Below are 16,175 nucleotides of genomic sequence, written 5' to 3' on the forward strand. Positions count from 1 at the left end.
TTAGACCTGCTAAGAGCTGAGATAAAAGAAAGTACAGACAGAAATCTCTCATGCCATAAAACCCAAACTCGTCTTCCTTGGTCAGAAATATGTGTATTCATGAAGGACCCCATCATTCACAGTAAGAGGATTATTGAGAAAATAGGTTTTCGGGGCTTTTGAAGACGGGGGTAAAGACCATTAGGAAAAAAAACAGCTCAATAAAATTAAGTCCTAAAATGAGATTGGAAAAATAAAAGTGATTAGCTCCTCAGGCAGTAATTTCAGAGTCTAGACACCCTAATGGTATCTAGCATTGGTGATTAGCAGCAATAATATAAAAAAGAGCCTTTACAGACCATTGTAATAGCTTTCATCATGTCCTTATAATAAAAGGCAGTTTAAAGGAGAGTTGGGGTCACTTTGGATCAATAAGAGTTGGAGCCAGAGGCAGACTCATAATACAGACTCATAATACAGACTCATAATACAGACTCATAATACAGCTACAGGCTCAGGATGGCACTAAATCTGAGTTTGGCACTTTCTACTTTCCAAGATGGATTCTCTCTAATGACAAGGAGGATGTGACAGGAACAGGTGATGACATCCTGAGTGTGTAACAGTCAGCTTCAAGCCAGAGACTCCTTGGAAAGTAACAACTTGAAACTTTGGGATTAGTCAGAAAAGACACAAAATTACCCAAAAAAGAATCAAATTGACAAGACACAAAAATGACCAAAAAATTACATAAAATTAAGCAAAAAAGGACTGAAATTGACCCCCAAATGACAAAAAATGACCACAAAAAGACACAAATTGACCAAAAAAGACACAAAATGACAAAAAAAAGACACAAAATGACCCAAAAAAAGAAATAAAATGGCCCAAAAAAGAAACAAAATGACCAAAAAAGACACAAAATGACCAAAAAAAGGAAACAAAATGACCAAAAAAGACACAAATTCACCAGAAAAAAAGACACAAAATTACCAAAAAAGACACAAAATTACCAAAAAAAGACACAAAATGACCCAAAAAAGAAACAAAATGGCCCCAAAAAAGAAACAAAATGACCAAAAAAGACACACAATTGCCCAAAAAAAGACACAAAATGACCAAAAAATGCACAAAATGACCAAAAAAAGACATTAAATGACCAAAAAGACTAAAACACATGAACACTTTAACACAGTGGAGACAGAGCTGACTTCCAAAATGATTTGGCGACCCCCAGAAATCATCTCGCGACCCCAATTGGGGTCCCGACCCCCAGGTTGGGAACAGCTGCTCTAACAGAGTGGCGCTGTCACCGCTCAGAGCTGACGTGTCACCTCTCCAGGGAGCTGCTTCATCACCTGCGACACATAAAAACTGTCCAGGTGTCTCTGTGGACATGCTGCTGCTGTATTGTTTCTCTGTGACATATTATACGGTCCGGCTGTCTTCTACCCAGTAACACCTGCACTCCCACTCTGGCTGTAACACAGTATTAGTCAGGGAGGATCCACTGAGCTCATGACTCTGTGTTTGGAAGATGTCACAGTAGAGTTTACCGTACTGCATTCCTTTTATTTTTTTTACATTACGTAGAGAAGAATAGAGACAGGAAAGAACACATGAAGATCCTGTAGAATTTTAGTTCAGATTTAAGAGCTTGCACAAATTGTATTAGTATATTCTGTATACATGATTATGCACAGTTACATCTGCTCTAAAACACTTATTTATTATTATTATTATTATTACTATTATTATTATTATTATTATTATTATATATTTATATATAATATATTAAATAATTTATTTATACTAATTATTTTAATTATTTATAATTATTTTATTTTATATTGTTACTATTTATTTATTATTACATATTATATACTATATACTGTAATATTATTACAATTATATACCGTCTAGTCACCATAGCATTGTTGCCATCATATCATCAGTATAATTATAATTACCATCATCTTGCCAACTTACCAACTGATCTGCTTTTTTTAACTTGTGTCCTTGTTCTATTCTGTGTTTTTTTCTATTGTTGTTTTTATTTATGCTACCTCAGCATCTTATTCTATTGTATTTTATTGTACTTGAATACCGGACTGCTGTGACAACCAAATTTCCCTTCGGGGATGAATAAAGTAATCCATCTATCTATCTATCTATCTATCTAAAACACAAGTTAGTTAAATGAACATGTTTAACACACTAGCTAGTTTAGCATGTTAGCAGACTATAATTTATGAATAGTGTTTTTAGTCAGCAATGCTTATATGCTCACAATGATCGTGCTTATTATATTGACATTTAGTAACTAAGCTGTGTTCAGAAGACTAAACTAATGTTAATGTTAATGTTCAGCTAAAACTAAAACAACTTTTAATGCTAGCATTGCTAACATCCTTACAATACAAAGATAATCAGACTGATTTAGCAAATATGTTCAGTCAACTATACTTTATGTTAACTAAGATTAAAGTAGTAAGTAAATGTAAATTAAAATTAAATGAAAATACAAACTAGTTAAATGTAAAAAAAAAAAAGTAACATGCTAGCTAGTTTAGCATGTTAGCAGACTACACATTACATGTCAGCATTGCTAATATACTCAAAACGATCATGGATATTATATTAATACTTGCCAAATAAGTTATAATGTTCAGGACAATTACTTGTTAACTCAGGTTAAAGTGGAAAGAGCCTACATGAAGTCTACTTTTAAAACACTAGCTATTTTAGCATGTTAGCATCATAATTTAGCTAATCTTTGAGCTAAATGGTAACTTCAGCATTGCTAACATGCTCACAATGCTAATGGCAATAATGAAGCTGATATTTTGCAAATATAGTGTTCACAAACTTAAACTACACATCAGATTAACACTAAACTGCTTAGTTTACCCTCTAAATAGCTTAATTTTCAAACAAACTAATATGCTGATTAAGCATGTTAGCAGGGTATAATTTTGCTAATTAGCATTGAAGACAAAGCGATCAGTTAGTTAGTTAGTAAGTTTTGTGGGTGTTTAAAGGGAAAGTTGGGGGATTAACACATTGATTTATTATCTAAGAATCATGAAAGTCTGTATATTTCATATTAATCCATCAAGAAGGCTATAGCCAATTTGTCTGAACCAAAATGGCAGACTAGCTGAACAAATTGTTTTAATTTAGGTGTGTGCTGATTTGAGTTCCTGCAGCCTGACATGTTAATCATTACTTAAGGTTTAAATGAATCACTATGGTGATATAAAGCCAGTGAATCTTGAAATGGAGTTTGTGTTTTGGCTGTCATCTTATCCGGAGACGGAGACATGTTTGTTTGATTAAAGAACACAAAGTCAGGCCATTAAAAGTCTTCTGTCAAAGCTTTGGTGAAAACTGTGTAAACTGTGATGAATAATTTAAAGACAACTATCATTTTACTTGAGATTAGCTTGCTGGGTTGCCATGGCGGAGATGCATTTATTATTTACCGGCAGTGTGAGTGTGACTGTAAGGCAGCTTACAGGCTCTCAGTCGTTTTTAGATCTGTTCAAACTGGAGGATTAATCGAGGTTAGTAATCCACGGAGTGTCTGAGCTCCTCTGAATGAGAAGCCAGGAGCGACACAGCAGCGTGGTGCACCATGTAATGTGGCAGAGAGTTCCTAATGGAGGAGACGATGATGATGGCGGCCGGACAGGAGAAGCCACAGAAGCGGGTGAGGTTCCGCGTGGCTTCGGGGAACAGCGGCCGGGTCCTGAAGGAGATGTTCAAGGACGAGGGTCCTGCAGACTCTCTGGACTCAGACTGCACCAGCAGCTCCGACGCTGAACGAGCCAGCACGCCTTCAACCAGCGGAGACGCTCACCTGTACGCTTACCTGGGCTCAGAGCTGGACGACAGCGAGAGCAATGAGCCTGATGAGCTGCTGATGTACGCTGGAGCCACCAAGGACTGGATGTTCACCACCAAGAGGGTCAACATCCTCAGCAAGAACGGGACCGTGAGGGGGGTCAAGCACAAAGTCAGCGCAGGTCAGACGCTGTTTGAGAACCTTCCCACTTCCAACAGTGTAAGTACACCTGACAGGGCCTGGTTTCATCTTTTTTATTTTTTTTTTATTTGAATGATTTATTTCAAATATGCAACAACAATACAATAATAATAATAATGCATCAACAGGAGTCAGCCCTAGTGACTCCTGCACTGATTAGGCCGCCAAGCACTCTATAAAAATGCCACAACATATTTGAAAAGGAGTGGGAAGAAGTAAAAACTTGTTAAATCCCAGCCCACTTCTTTAAACAATATTAACAGGTCAGAAATCAAAATCGAAACTCAAAACTACCTGTTTCCTTCAGACTAATTTCTCATTTTCATGATATCAATTCTATGTATCAACACTTGCATATCTGTACACCATACCAGTACACATAGATGTACACAAACATACCAATACATTTCCTGTATACCCATACACTTAGACATAATCCTACACATACCCATGTTTCCTACTCACTGACACACTGAAAATGTCAGCCACTCCGACTGCCAGCACCACAGCCAAAACCAAAGCATCTTATTGTCTGTTATAATCTGTGATCAATCTGTGATCGATCAGTTCCCATCAGTCGTCTCCGTCCTCAAGTCTAGTTACAGGAAGCGACATGCTGCTGCATGGCGGGATAAGAGCTCACAATAGAGAACAAGGTCACGCAGCAATTAAAGATTAATGATGCATTTCGTTAAGTGTTTCAAGAGAAACTAATCAGGTTAATGAATTCTCTGCACTTTCTACTAGTGTCCATGCAGGAAGGAGGAAGAGTTTGTTATTATGAGGTAACTCTTTGGCCCGTATGCTGATGAAAGTGTCATATCAACGATAGATTTATCTCTGTCAAAGTGTATTAACTGAACAAACTGGATAACGTCACGTCCAGATTATGTATTTTTACTTTTTTTTATGGTGAAGTTTAATGCTTATTGCATTCTGATGTTATCCTAAAGGAACAATCTGGTGTTTTCATATGTTTTATCAACATTGCATTGTTGACAATTATATTTTTGGAGCAGTGTGCAGAACAAACTCTGGACTTTCAGCCAGGAGAATGGGATCGAGGCCCATGTGAACAAAAAAGTAAACGATGTGATTTAAACATAACTCCAGTAGTCACGTCATCATAACTACTTCACTTCTGGAATTAACGTGTATTTACTTCCATGCTGCCTTACCAGTTTTTGCCCTAAATGTAGATCTGTGGTTTTGGAACCTAAATTCAATGAAACGGCAGCCTTTTTTTTTTTTTTTTTACAAATGCAAACTATACGTGTTTGTATAATGATGTGTACACTATTTTTAGACCACTCTGTACTGTGAAGCGCTCATATGAGGCGTTTACTGACAAACCACCTATTCTGTTGTTTAGATGAGAGATCTTGTAGGTTCTACTCCATGCTTGGACAGGGAGGGGTTAACTAACTTAACTAGGAGTATTTAGCTGGTTTTGCAACTTCAATGCAAGATACCACCAAATACAAAACACTACTCCTTTAAAGCATGCTGTAAAGTTTACATTTTTGACTATTTATCACTCACTTGTCTGAGGTGGGTGCTCTATTGCAATGAACAATATATTAACCCTATATCAGGCAAAGAACTATATTTGGTAACTTCAGGTAATATTTAGAGAAAAAAAGTTGCAAATTTACTAGATTAAAGTGGCAAATCTACAAGAAAAAAAGTCGCAGATTTAAGAGATTTAAAGTGGCAAATCTGCGTGAAAAAAGTCGCAGATTTACGAGAAAAGAGTTGGAAAAAAGCAACTTTTTTCTCCCAGATTAACCACTTTAACCCTTAATAGAACACTCATTGAAATACTTGCAAATTCCAAATTTCAACCCTAGAGAGAATATTGGAGGATATTACATACAGCCAGAATGTGTAAAAAAAAACATGCAAAAATAATATTTTGAGAAAAAAGTTTACGAGATTAAAGTGGCATATCTGTGGAAAAAAAATGTGCATATTTATGAGATTTAAAGTGGTGAAACTGGGGAAAAGAAGTTGCTTTTTCCCACTTTTTTCTCGTAAATCTGCGACTTTTTTCGCATAGATTTGCCACTTTAATCTAGTAAATTTGCAATTTTTTTCTGGAAATATTACCTGAAGTTACCAAATATAGTTCTTTGCCTGATAAAGGGTTAATGATGGTGTGGTAAATTCTGTGCAGACTTTGCAACTCCAAAGTCTGCACACTGGGATGCTTAAATGTAACTATTTTTACAGCATTAGCAAGGTGTCTAAAACAGCGATGGTGATGTTTAAACCAGGACCATGACATATGGGAACAGCAGCATCATTACATGTCATTACATGTCAGCAATTTGTTGAAAACAGCGCTAGGATATCATACGAATTACACTGAAAATGTTTTCGTAGTAAATCATGCAAATGCCTTCATGATGATATGTTGGGTTATTCATATAGACTATATAGTTATTAAATAACCTGAAATATAGACATAGAAATATAGATAGCCTAAACAAACTATTGTTTATTTATTGGAGGACTTTTTGATTTTTTTCAACATGTTCATTTTGATGGATTACCTTCAGTATTAGGAATTTTCAAGTTGAATGAAATGGTGACCACTGCCTCGTTGGGAGGATGAAATAATACATAACCTTCCACTTTCTAATAAGGCACCTTATCAAATGGATTATAAGTGATAATCTCCAAACACACAGCTACGCAAACACAAAGCCTGGAGGAGATTAGTGAGCATATTAAGGACGACCTGTCGTTGAATCCTTGGTCACCTTGAAAAACTGTACATCATTTAGAAGACACGCAATTAAAAATATAAAAATGTTTAATAAGATCCCAGTACAATTGACACGACAGCTGCTTCATTTGCAACAGAACTGAATACAAGACAGAATTTTTAACATGGAAATCTGGACTCTCTGTGCTTAAAATGTTGGTGTTATTTTGGCTAAATCTGACTTTTTAATATTAAACTTCAAAGAGTTCCCTTTAAGGAGATACACCTGATGGTGACTACACTGTAAAAAAATAATTGTTAAATTTACGGTAAATTACCAGCAGCTGTGGTTGCCAGAACTTCACCGTAAAAAATACAGTGAGGGGGTTTTCTACTGTAAATTTAAATATCAGCAAAAACTAATTTAGACTGAATATTCTCGTTATTTTTAAGGTAATTGTGTAATTCATTCACACATCATGGCAAATCTCCATTAACTTTACATGAAAATGTTATATTTTTATAGCAAAACTGTGCGTTTCCTACAGTTCATGACAGTAAAAGTAAAAATTGTGCTATTCCTTGATTTACGGTAATTAAAAGTGTCTACTACGGTGATACACAATTTTAAATTTTACGCCCCATTCCTGATGCAATTTGACAATGTTTTACTGTAATTTCTATAAACATTTTTTACAGTGTACATGTGTCTGTTGGTGTTGGTCGTGCACATGGACAGGAATTAACCCTCTATGGTATGGTGTTGTCCTCAGGCAACTATACCCATTATTGGCCTGTCAAATTTCTACAATGCGTGTTTTTGAGACATGCAACACTTTAAAATAGAGGGAAGAGTATAGGGAACCAATAGCAATGCTTTAATTTGTCACATGACCTCCAGGAGGCCATATTGAAACCCTTTTTTGCAGACTTTTCCAAAGGAAACAGCTTTGCCATTTTGCACCACAAAAAAATCACCCAAAATATCATTTTCTGGCCGTTTTCCATCTGAAAAATCCTTCCTACTAATACGTGAATAAACCTTCATTTTTGATAGTTTCATACACTTAGACTGTTCAAGACATTCATTTCAATGGGTCGTTGGTTTAAAGGTACAATGTTGCCTACAGGCAAAATTCAGACAAGAAACCAGTTAAAAAAGTTCCTTTTACAATCTTTTTTAAATTTAAAATGTTTTATATTGTATCCTGTTGAAGCTACTGAATCTTTTACACATGTTTATTAAATAAGTGATGTTAAAATTCATTTTAAAAACCTTCTTTTTCACTTGTGCACCGGTATGGTACAATGCTGCCGATGGGCAACAAACCCCAAAAACTTCCAAAAAATATATATATAAAATGTATTTGGATTATGTTTATGTTGTCTATTTTAAGACAAAAAAACATTCCAAACTTTTTTTCCTAACTGGCATCATAATGCGCACCATAGAGGGTTAATGTTACAGTTATATATATATATTTGTACTCACCATCATCACAACCAGTTTGATCTATCAGCCTACTATCATCAGGATGGTGCCACTGTCACTTTTTCTGCCCTGATCTTAGAATGAATAATACAGCAGAGAGTTGAGAAGCTTCTGTGATAATAGTGACCTTCTGGAGTGTTGCCATGTTGGTTATTTACATCCTGTAAGTTGCGGTTCTATATTGTCTGACAGCAGGTATATCTCTAATCTCTATATCTTAGTCTAGACGGATTTCAGAATAAAGGCCTCCTATAAGAAGTGAGGAGCATTTATGGGTACAAGTCAGGAACCGGCCTACCTTACATATCTCTCTACTATTTTGTTCCTCCTATTTATTAAACCTTTAAAAAGCCTCTCACAGTATAATACTCCACCGATTTTACACAATTATATTTCCAGACTTGCTCACTGACAGGAACATTTCTTCATGGTGACACTTTTCTGGTAAAGTTAGTTAGATAATAAATCAACATCAACAACATTTCAAACTGTCTTGGTACCATTGAAAAATTCACCAGCTGAAAATGATGAACTCAAAATAAAAAGGGTTCTTGTTCTTGAAGAATTTTGACTCCAACCAATCCAAAAAGTGAAAGTGAGGAGCATTTATGGGTACAAGTCAGGAACCGGCCTACTTTACTTATTTGAAGGGTGCTGAGTCCAAAAAAAATGGTTCCCAAGCGAAATTTTGAGTTTTTGACCTTCTAATTTGTATCAAATGGCCACCAAATTGCCCATCTTGCTCAGTCATTGGACCATTTCCCCTTAGTTTTTTTGTAAGTAGGCAATCAAAGATGAGGAAATTAAGTTTCTGGATCTATAGTCTAGAGTCAGAGCAAGAATATAGTGGAGGCTCAGTGTCTTTTTTATGTATATATATGTATGCAAAATACCAACTGTAACATTTACAAGTGATATTGATTGAATATTTATGTCGGCCTTAAAAAAATTGCACAAATAATGCTTAATTTCACCTTAAAAGTTGGTATTTTGCATATATATATATATATACATAAAAAAGCCACTGAGCCTCCACTATATCCTTGCTCTGACTCTAGACTATAGATCTAGAATCTAGATCTTAATTTCCTCATCTTTGATTGCCTACTCACAAAAAAACTAAGGGGAAATGGTCCAATGACCAACGGCCGCCATTTTGATATGCAAATTAGAAGGTCAAAAACTCTAAATTTCGCTTGGGAACCATTTTTTTTGGATTCAGCACCCTTGAAATAAGTAATGTAGGCCGGTTCCTGACTTGTACCCATAAATGCTCCTCACTTTCACTTTTTGGATTGGTTGGAGTCAAAATGCTTCTAGAACAAGAACCCTTTTTATTTTGAGTTCATCATTTTCAGCTGGTGAATTTTTCGATGGTACCAAGACAGTTTGAAATGTTGTTGATGTTGATTTATTATCTAACTGTGAACTGCAATTTACCAGAAAAGTGTCACCATGAAGAAATGTTCCTGTCACTGAGCACAAGTCTGGAAATATAATTGTGTAAAATCGGTGGAGTATTATACTGTTAGAGGCTTTTTAAAGGTTTAATAAATAGGAGGAACAAAAAAATGTATGTTGCTGCTGAGTGGCTTGGTTTGATGTCTGCATCATTAAATTGAACATAATGGACTTTTTTTTTTTATATTCTTTTTATTGCCAAGTTCACATTGGTTAGAACAGCTATTCTCAACCTTGGGGTCGGGACCCCAATTGGGGTCGCGAGATGATTTCTGGGGGTCGCCAAATCATTTTGGAAGTCAGCTCTGTCTCCACTGTGTTTAAGTGTTCATGTGTTCATGTGTTTTAGTCTTTTGGTCATTTTGTGTTGTTTTTTTTGTCATTTTGTGTCTTTTTTGGCAATTTTGTGTCTTTTTTTAGTAATTTTGTGTCTTTTTTGGGTCATTTTGTGTCTTTTTTTAGTAATTTTGTGTCTTTTTTTTGTCATTTTGTGTCTTTTTTTGGTCAATTTGTTTCTTTCTTTGGTCATTTTGTGTCTTTTTTGGTCATTTTGTGTCTTTTTTTGGTCATTTTGTTTCTTTCTTTGGTAATTTTGTGTCTTTTTTTGGTAATTTTGTGTCTTTTTTTGGTTATGTTGTGTCTATTTTTGGTAATTTTGTGTCTTTTTTTAGTCATTTTGTGTCTTTTTTGGTCATTTTGTGTCTTTTTTGGTCATTTTGTTTCTTTTTTGGTCATTTTGTTTCCCTTTTTTTGTCATTTTGTGTCTTTTTTTGTCATTTTGTGTGTTTTTTTGGTCATTTTGTGTCTTTTTTTGGTCATTTTGTGTCTTTTTTGGTCATTTTGTTTCTTTTTTGGGTGATCTGAACTGTGCGTGTGAGATTGTGTTCAGTGAGTGGGGGTCGCGGACAACATGCATGTTAAATTGGGGGTCACGACTCAAAAAGGTTGAGAACTACTGGGTTAGAATACATGTTTCACACAAAGCAATCATAGTTTTATATGCTTTTTTTGATATACAAGAAAAAAAAGAATAAACGTTAAAACAAATCAAAACCAACAAAAAACAAAACTAACAACAACACGGCAGCATCTTAAAACATAAATAGATTGGATATGACAAAATGGCGGGAACATAATGGATTAAAACAATGCAAAAACTGTAATAATATAACAACATTCTGTATTTTTCTCTCTCAGATGGAGTTATCTCTGGAGTTCGGGCGGATAGTGATCTACACCACCAGTTTCCGCGTGGTGAGGACGACCTTCGAGCGCTGCGAGCTGGTCCGGAAGATCTTCCAGAACCACAGGGTGAAGTTCCTGGAGAAGAACATCGCGCTGGACATCGAGTACGGGAAGGAGCTGGAGGAGCGCTGCAGACGGGTGGGAGAGCCTCCGTCACTACCGGTGGTGTTCATCGATGGTCACTACCTCGGGGTCAGCTCTCATCACCACTCCTCTTTAATATCTGACATTTAAAAAGAATCTTGTACATTCATTAAATATTGAACTGTGTTTTGCAGGGTGCTGAGAAGATACTTGGCATGAATGAATCAGGAGAGCTGCAGGATCTTCTGACAAAAATCGAGGTTTGTTTTCGGTGTTTGCATTTGAAATCACATTATAAATAAGTGATGGTGGTCAAATAGAGTTTTCCTGTGAATCAGTCTACATGATGTTCAATGAATCATGTGTTTCATGTGCAGCACATAACATATTAACCCTATAAAGCCTGAACCATGAAACAATTGCCAGAAAATTCTATTTATGTTTATTGAACCTGCTAACAAAAAAACAAAAAAACAAAATCTATATCAATTTGCATGTATGAATTCTAATTTGCATCATATTTGATACACTGGGTCTTTTCGTGCAACCTTAAAATATTTTTAACCAATTAAACTTTGACTTTCCTTTTACATTTTTTCTCAAACATACAAAATATTTTTTTTCCAAATAACACAACATCATACATCTGCTGATATGAAGTTTTCATGCTGCATTGATGGATCCACCAGTGGAACCTGCAAATTATTTGGGCTACATCTGCTGTTTATATATTTTTTTCTTCAACACATGTATACATCAGGTTTTTCAAGAAAAAAAAAAAGTCACACTGATGATTTAGAGATCTCAAAAACTTGTGTATCAAATATGATACACTTGGCTTTATAGGGTTAAAGCATAAGGTCATTTTAAGTCATAATAGATGAACGCTGTGTGTTCGACCAAAGTGACAGAGACGAACACAAACAGCAGCGTTCGTTTCCACTCACCACTTGATCATCAATAAAACACGAGCAATGTAAAAGATGCATGCACATCAATAAATGACCATCAATAATAGAGGGTGTGTTATTGATTCTGCCTCCAACACATTTGTTCAAACACACCAACACAGAGCCGTCGCTCTGCTCGCTGCTACAGACTGAGATCATGTGAACTATTTCTGTTCCTCTCTGAGCCCGTTTCCTCTCAGGCTTTGGTTGGTAAAATGGTCCCAACGAGTCTTCATGAGAGAATACAAAGCAGTGTTATGACATTTAAGTCATGCATTCCAGTCACTGCAGGCTATTAAAAAAATAGGCAGCTCTGAAAGGTCATGCATACACTAATCAGTCAGGAAGTGGCCTGCAATGTGGCTTTACTCTCTGTTTATATTCCCAGAGCTGTGCAGCCAACAACAGCTGATATCTGGAGTGGAAGGTGTGATTAAATGTGCCATTTCTTCAGGGAGATAGTTGATTGTTGAGTTTCATTCTCAGGTCATCAAATACTGAGGCTTTGGTTTGGTAGTTGACCAAAACTGTAATTCTCCAGAATCACATACTGCACCTTTAAAGGAAAAGTTACACATTAAAAAAATAAACTAAAAAACCCTCTAAATCCTGGCAATCCTTCTTGCCAGGATTTAGTTAAGATTGGTCCTACTCTCATTTTATATAGTTCCTTTTTAAATAGCTGAATATTTTTTATTAATGACGATAGATGTGGATTTCATATCGACGTATCCCTGCAGCAAAAGTGCCACTGGAGCACCAAGTTGGAGATATGGTCAGTGAACTTCCCAGTATCTTCTGATGGAGTTACAACTTATTGTGACTAGGTTGCTCCTCGTTAATGACATGAAGTAAACTAGAGATATGTGCCTGGATATTTCTTGAGTTCTCGGGGCAGAGACTGTCTGGAGTCTCCACTGAATCTGGTAAAGAAATAGTTAAGCACATAACAGTCCATGAAACCACAATTTGTCTTTTTACAATTTGTTTATTGCGCAGATTATTCAAATTAGATTTATTGTGTTAATTCGTGAGTTTTAGAGGTGCTGCTTGGTGGATTTTTCTACATTTGGAGAGTTGTATGTTCCTCAAGGGTCCTAACATCAAGTCTGAAAAGCCACTGAGAGACAGGTCTCATATTCACACAAATAAGGAGCAAACTATGACTAAATAAATACATTGTAACTTAATATCTATATAATAATATCTAATATCTAATGTATTAATTGTGTTTTTTTCTGAGGCTAAATTTGGCATTACACTGCACAGCTTCAATAGGACAGGCTAAACATTCTTAATAAGTTCTATGTTTTTTAGTCAGCAATTAAGAAAAACAAGGCAATCACGTTCATAATGCAATGAATTGTGTAAATGTAAGAATGAGTGAAGACTGGTGAACTCTGAAAGTCTGCAGAGAGTCGGCTTGAGGTCTTTGTGGTCTGCATGAATTGCCTCAGAACTTGCACACTTCCAAGGTTTACGCTTGCAAAAGTCCTGCAAAACCTGTGAGTCTGTAAGTGAGATGAATAGATTTATAGATAGATAGATGCATTGATCTGCTGTGTGTTCCAATACCCACTACCACACTATCTAATATGCCATGAATAGAATAGGTATGTCCCAATACATAGTATGTCAAATACAGTATGCTAAAACTACCCAGGTTGTCCTCCTGCATCCAGTCAGATCTGCAGTGTGCAGGTCAGCATGCTGTTCAGGATATTCTCACCCACAATCCTTTGCAGCATATACTGTATTTGAGCAAGAACGCACCATGTTATGCTGAAATAGCGTCCCTACTGTCTGCATACTGCTCTGTTAGGGCAGCTGGAGAACAGACTGAAAATAAAAATAAAAAGTATGAAATTTAGAATGCAGGCCGAGCTGTCCTGTTTGAGTCTTTATGCTAAGCTAACATAGTAGCAAGTGGTATTGGTCTTGTAACACTTAACAAAAAAAACGCAAATGTCAGATTATTCCTTTTAGGTTAGTTATTCAAACCAAATTCCATTTATTTGTAATGTTGATATCAGTGGTGGTTCTAAGCAGGGGCCTCCAGGGGCCACTGGCCCTGTGAAGAAGCCTTTGGCCCCTGCTGTGGCCCCTGTGTCAAATTAATAATAAAATGATCAATTTATAACGATGAACGATGGAACAATTCTAACCTTTTTTTTGTTCAAACAATATCTCATTGTACACAAAAGGAACCCAGAATGTTACATTGTATAATAGTTTAACTCTCTGGAGTCTTACAGGGCTATTTTGTCCATTTTTGAATCCTTTACATGTCTTCACGTGTCTTTGTAAGTCATTTTGTGTCTTTTTTGTCATTGGTGTCATTTATGTGTCTTTTTTGTGTCTGTTTTAGTTATTTTGTGTCTTTTTTTCATCATTTTGTGTCTTTTTTTTGTCATTTTTATGTCTTCTGTGGGTTTTTTTTGTTATTCTGTCTTCTCATTTTGTGTCTTTTTTGGTCATTTTGTGTCTTTTTCAAGACATTCAAAGATTTTGAATGCTTAAATATCATCTTTGCCATTTTTTCATGTGCTAATGTGTCCCTCTGATTAAACACTGGCCCCTCCTTGGCCCCCACAGTAAAATTGGTCTAGAACCGCCACTGGTTGTATCTCCTAAAGAGAAGAATGTATTGATCTCTGGTGTCTTATTCTTCCTCCAGAGGGTCCAGCTGCCCCAGACGTGCCAGACCTGTGGGGGCTTCGCCTTCGTCCCGTGCCCAATGTGCCATGGCAGCAAGATGTCCGTGTTCCGTAACTGCTTCACGGATTCCTTCAAAGCCCTCAAGTGCACTTCCTGCAACGAGAACGGCCTGCAGCCCTGCGTCAGCTGCAGCCGCTGAGGACGGAAAGAGCCTCAAACGTTCCTCTCTGGGACTTTACCAGGACCTTCAGCTGGACTGGGACAGGCAGAGAACAGAGACACGGCAGGACTCGTCCTCCACGGCCATCGTTAGTAACAGAATTTGTAATAAAATATGTGAATTTGTGGATGTGGTGTTGTTGGTTTGGTAAATCTTTTAATTCTTAATGATCCAAGCAATCAACAGCAGCTTCTCTCTTTATAAAGTTCTCATGGAAAAGCTTTTTATGAGCTCCTCCAAGGAGCCGTGAACTAGTTTCACCTCGGGTAAACTTCAGTTTGTTATTTAATTAGTGAGGAGGCTCCTTCATTAACAATGCTCTCATTACTAATCCCATATCAGACAGTTAGAGAGAACGGAGACTCGGGACAGAGAGGGAAAGTGAAGGGCTCAGCTTGCAGCCAGCAGAGGGCATGAAACTGAACCTCTCAGCTCCAAAAATCATTCAAACCTCCAACAAAACTTTAGAAATTAGTTTTGGTTGTAGTGTACCTAATAAACTGGCAGCTGAGTGTTTATAGGGAAGTATAAAACACACACTTAAATCCAAACAAGGCAATCAAACATTTTTTTAATAACATATTTCTGCTGCTACATTAGAACTAAAACAACAGGTTGATTAATAAAATAATAATATCATATTATATATATTATATCTAATAATAAATATAAAAATAATCATATAAGTGAAGATCTGAAACTTGGCTGGCCAAAATAAAAAAATGTAAGTGCTGCAAACATTAATTGATTAATCAATTAGTCGTTAACTATTAAATTGATTATTATTGTTTATATGACTGATTCATCTGTTAAATATTTTTTGAGAGAAAAAGGTAGAAACCAACTTCTAACTATTTTTATGAACATTTTTCATATAAATCAAGGCAATTAGACATAATTCAACCCCTATTTTAATAATACATTATATATTTCTAACGCTACATTAGAGAATGAACAATAAGTTCAATGAAAGAAAAATATAATTTAAGCAAAAATGCGTCTATTTTATCTCTTTAATTCATTGAGTGAGTTATCAACTATTTAATCAATCGCCAATTATTTTGATGATGATTGATTTGATCAATTTGAATATTTTTTTGAGAAAATAAGTTAATATTCTCAGATTCCAAGTTCATAAATATAAATATTTCCTGGTTTAATTACTCTCTATGACAAAAAACTGAAAATCTTTGAGTTGTTCACAAAAGAAACAAACATTGATTGACTTTTTTAAAAAAACAACCTTTTGACATTTTATAAACATAACACCTAAATGATTAATCGATAAAATAATAAATAATGAAAATAATTGTAATCGTTGCAGCCCA

The 16,175-nt window shown here is 35.8% G+C and overlaps 1 protein-coding gene across 1 annotated transcript; it reads left to right on the forward strand.

Annotated features, from left to right (window-relative positions):
- Positions 1 to 3,640: 3,640 nt before the first annotated feature.
- Positions 3,641 to 14,904, forward strand: grxcr1a (glutaredoxin and cysteine rich domain containing 1 a). Its single transcript, XM_059345868.1, has 4 exons — positions 3,641 to 4,045; positions 10,888 to 11,127; positions 11,214 to 11,279; positions 14,647 to 14,904. The coding sequence occupies exons 1-4, from the start codon at positions 3,641 to 3,643 to the stop codon at positions 14,824 to 14,826; spliced, it is 891 nt and encodes a 296-aa protein (XP_059201851.1). The 3' UTR covers positions 14,827 to 14,904.
- Positions 14,905 to 16,175: the final 1,271 nt, after the last annotated feature.

Source organism: Centropristis striata, chromosome 12, assembly GCF_030273125.1.
Source record: "Centropristis striata isolate RG_2023a ecotype Rhode Island chromosome 12, C.striata_1.0, whole genome shotgun sequence".
Lineage (NCBI taxonomy): Eukaryota > Metazoa > Chordata > Actinopteri > Perciformes > Serranidae > Centropristis > Centropristis striata.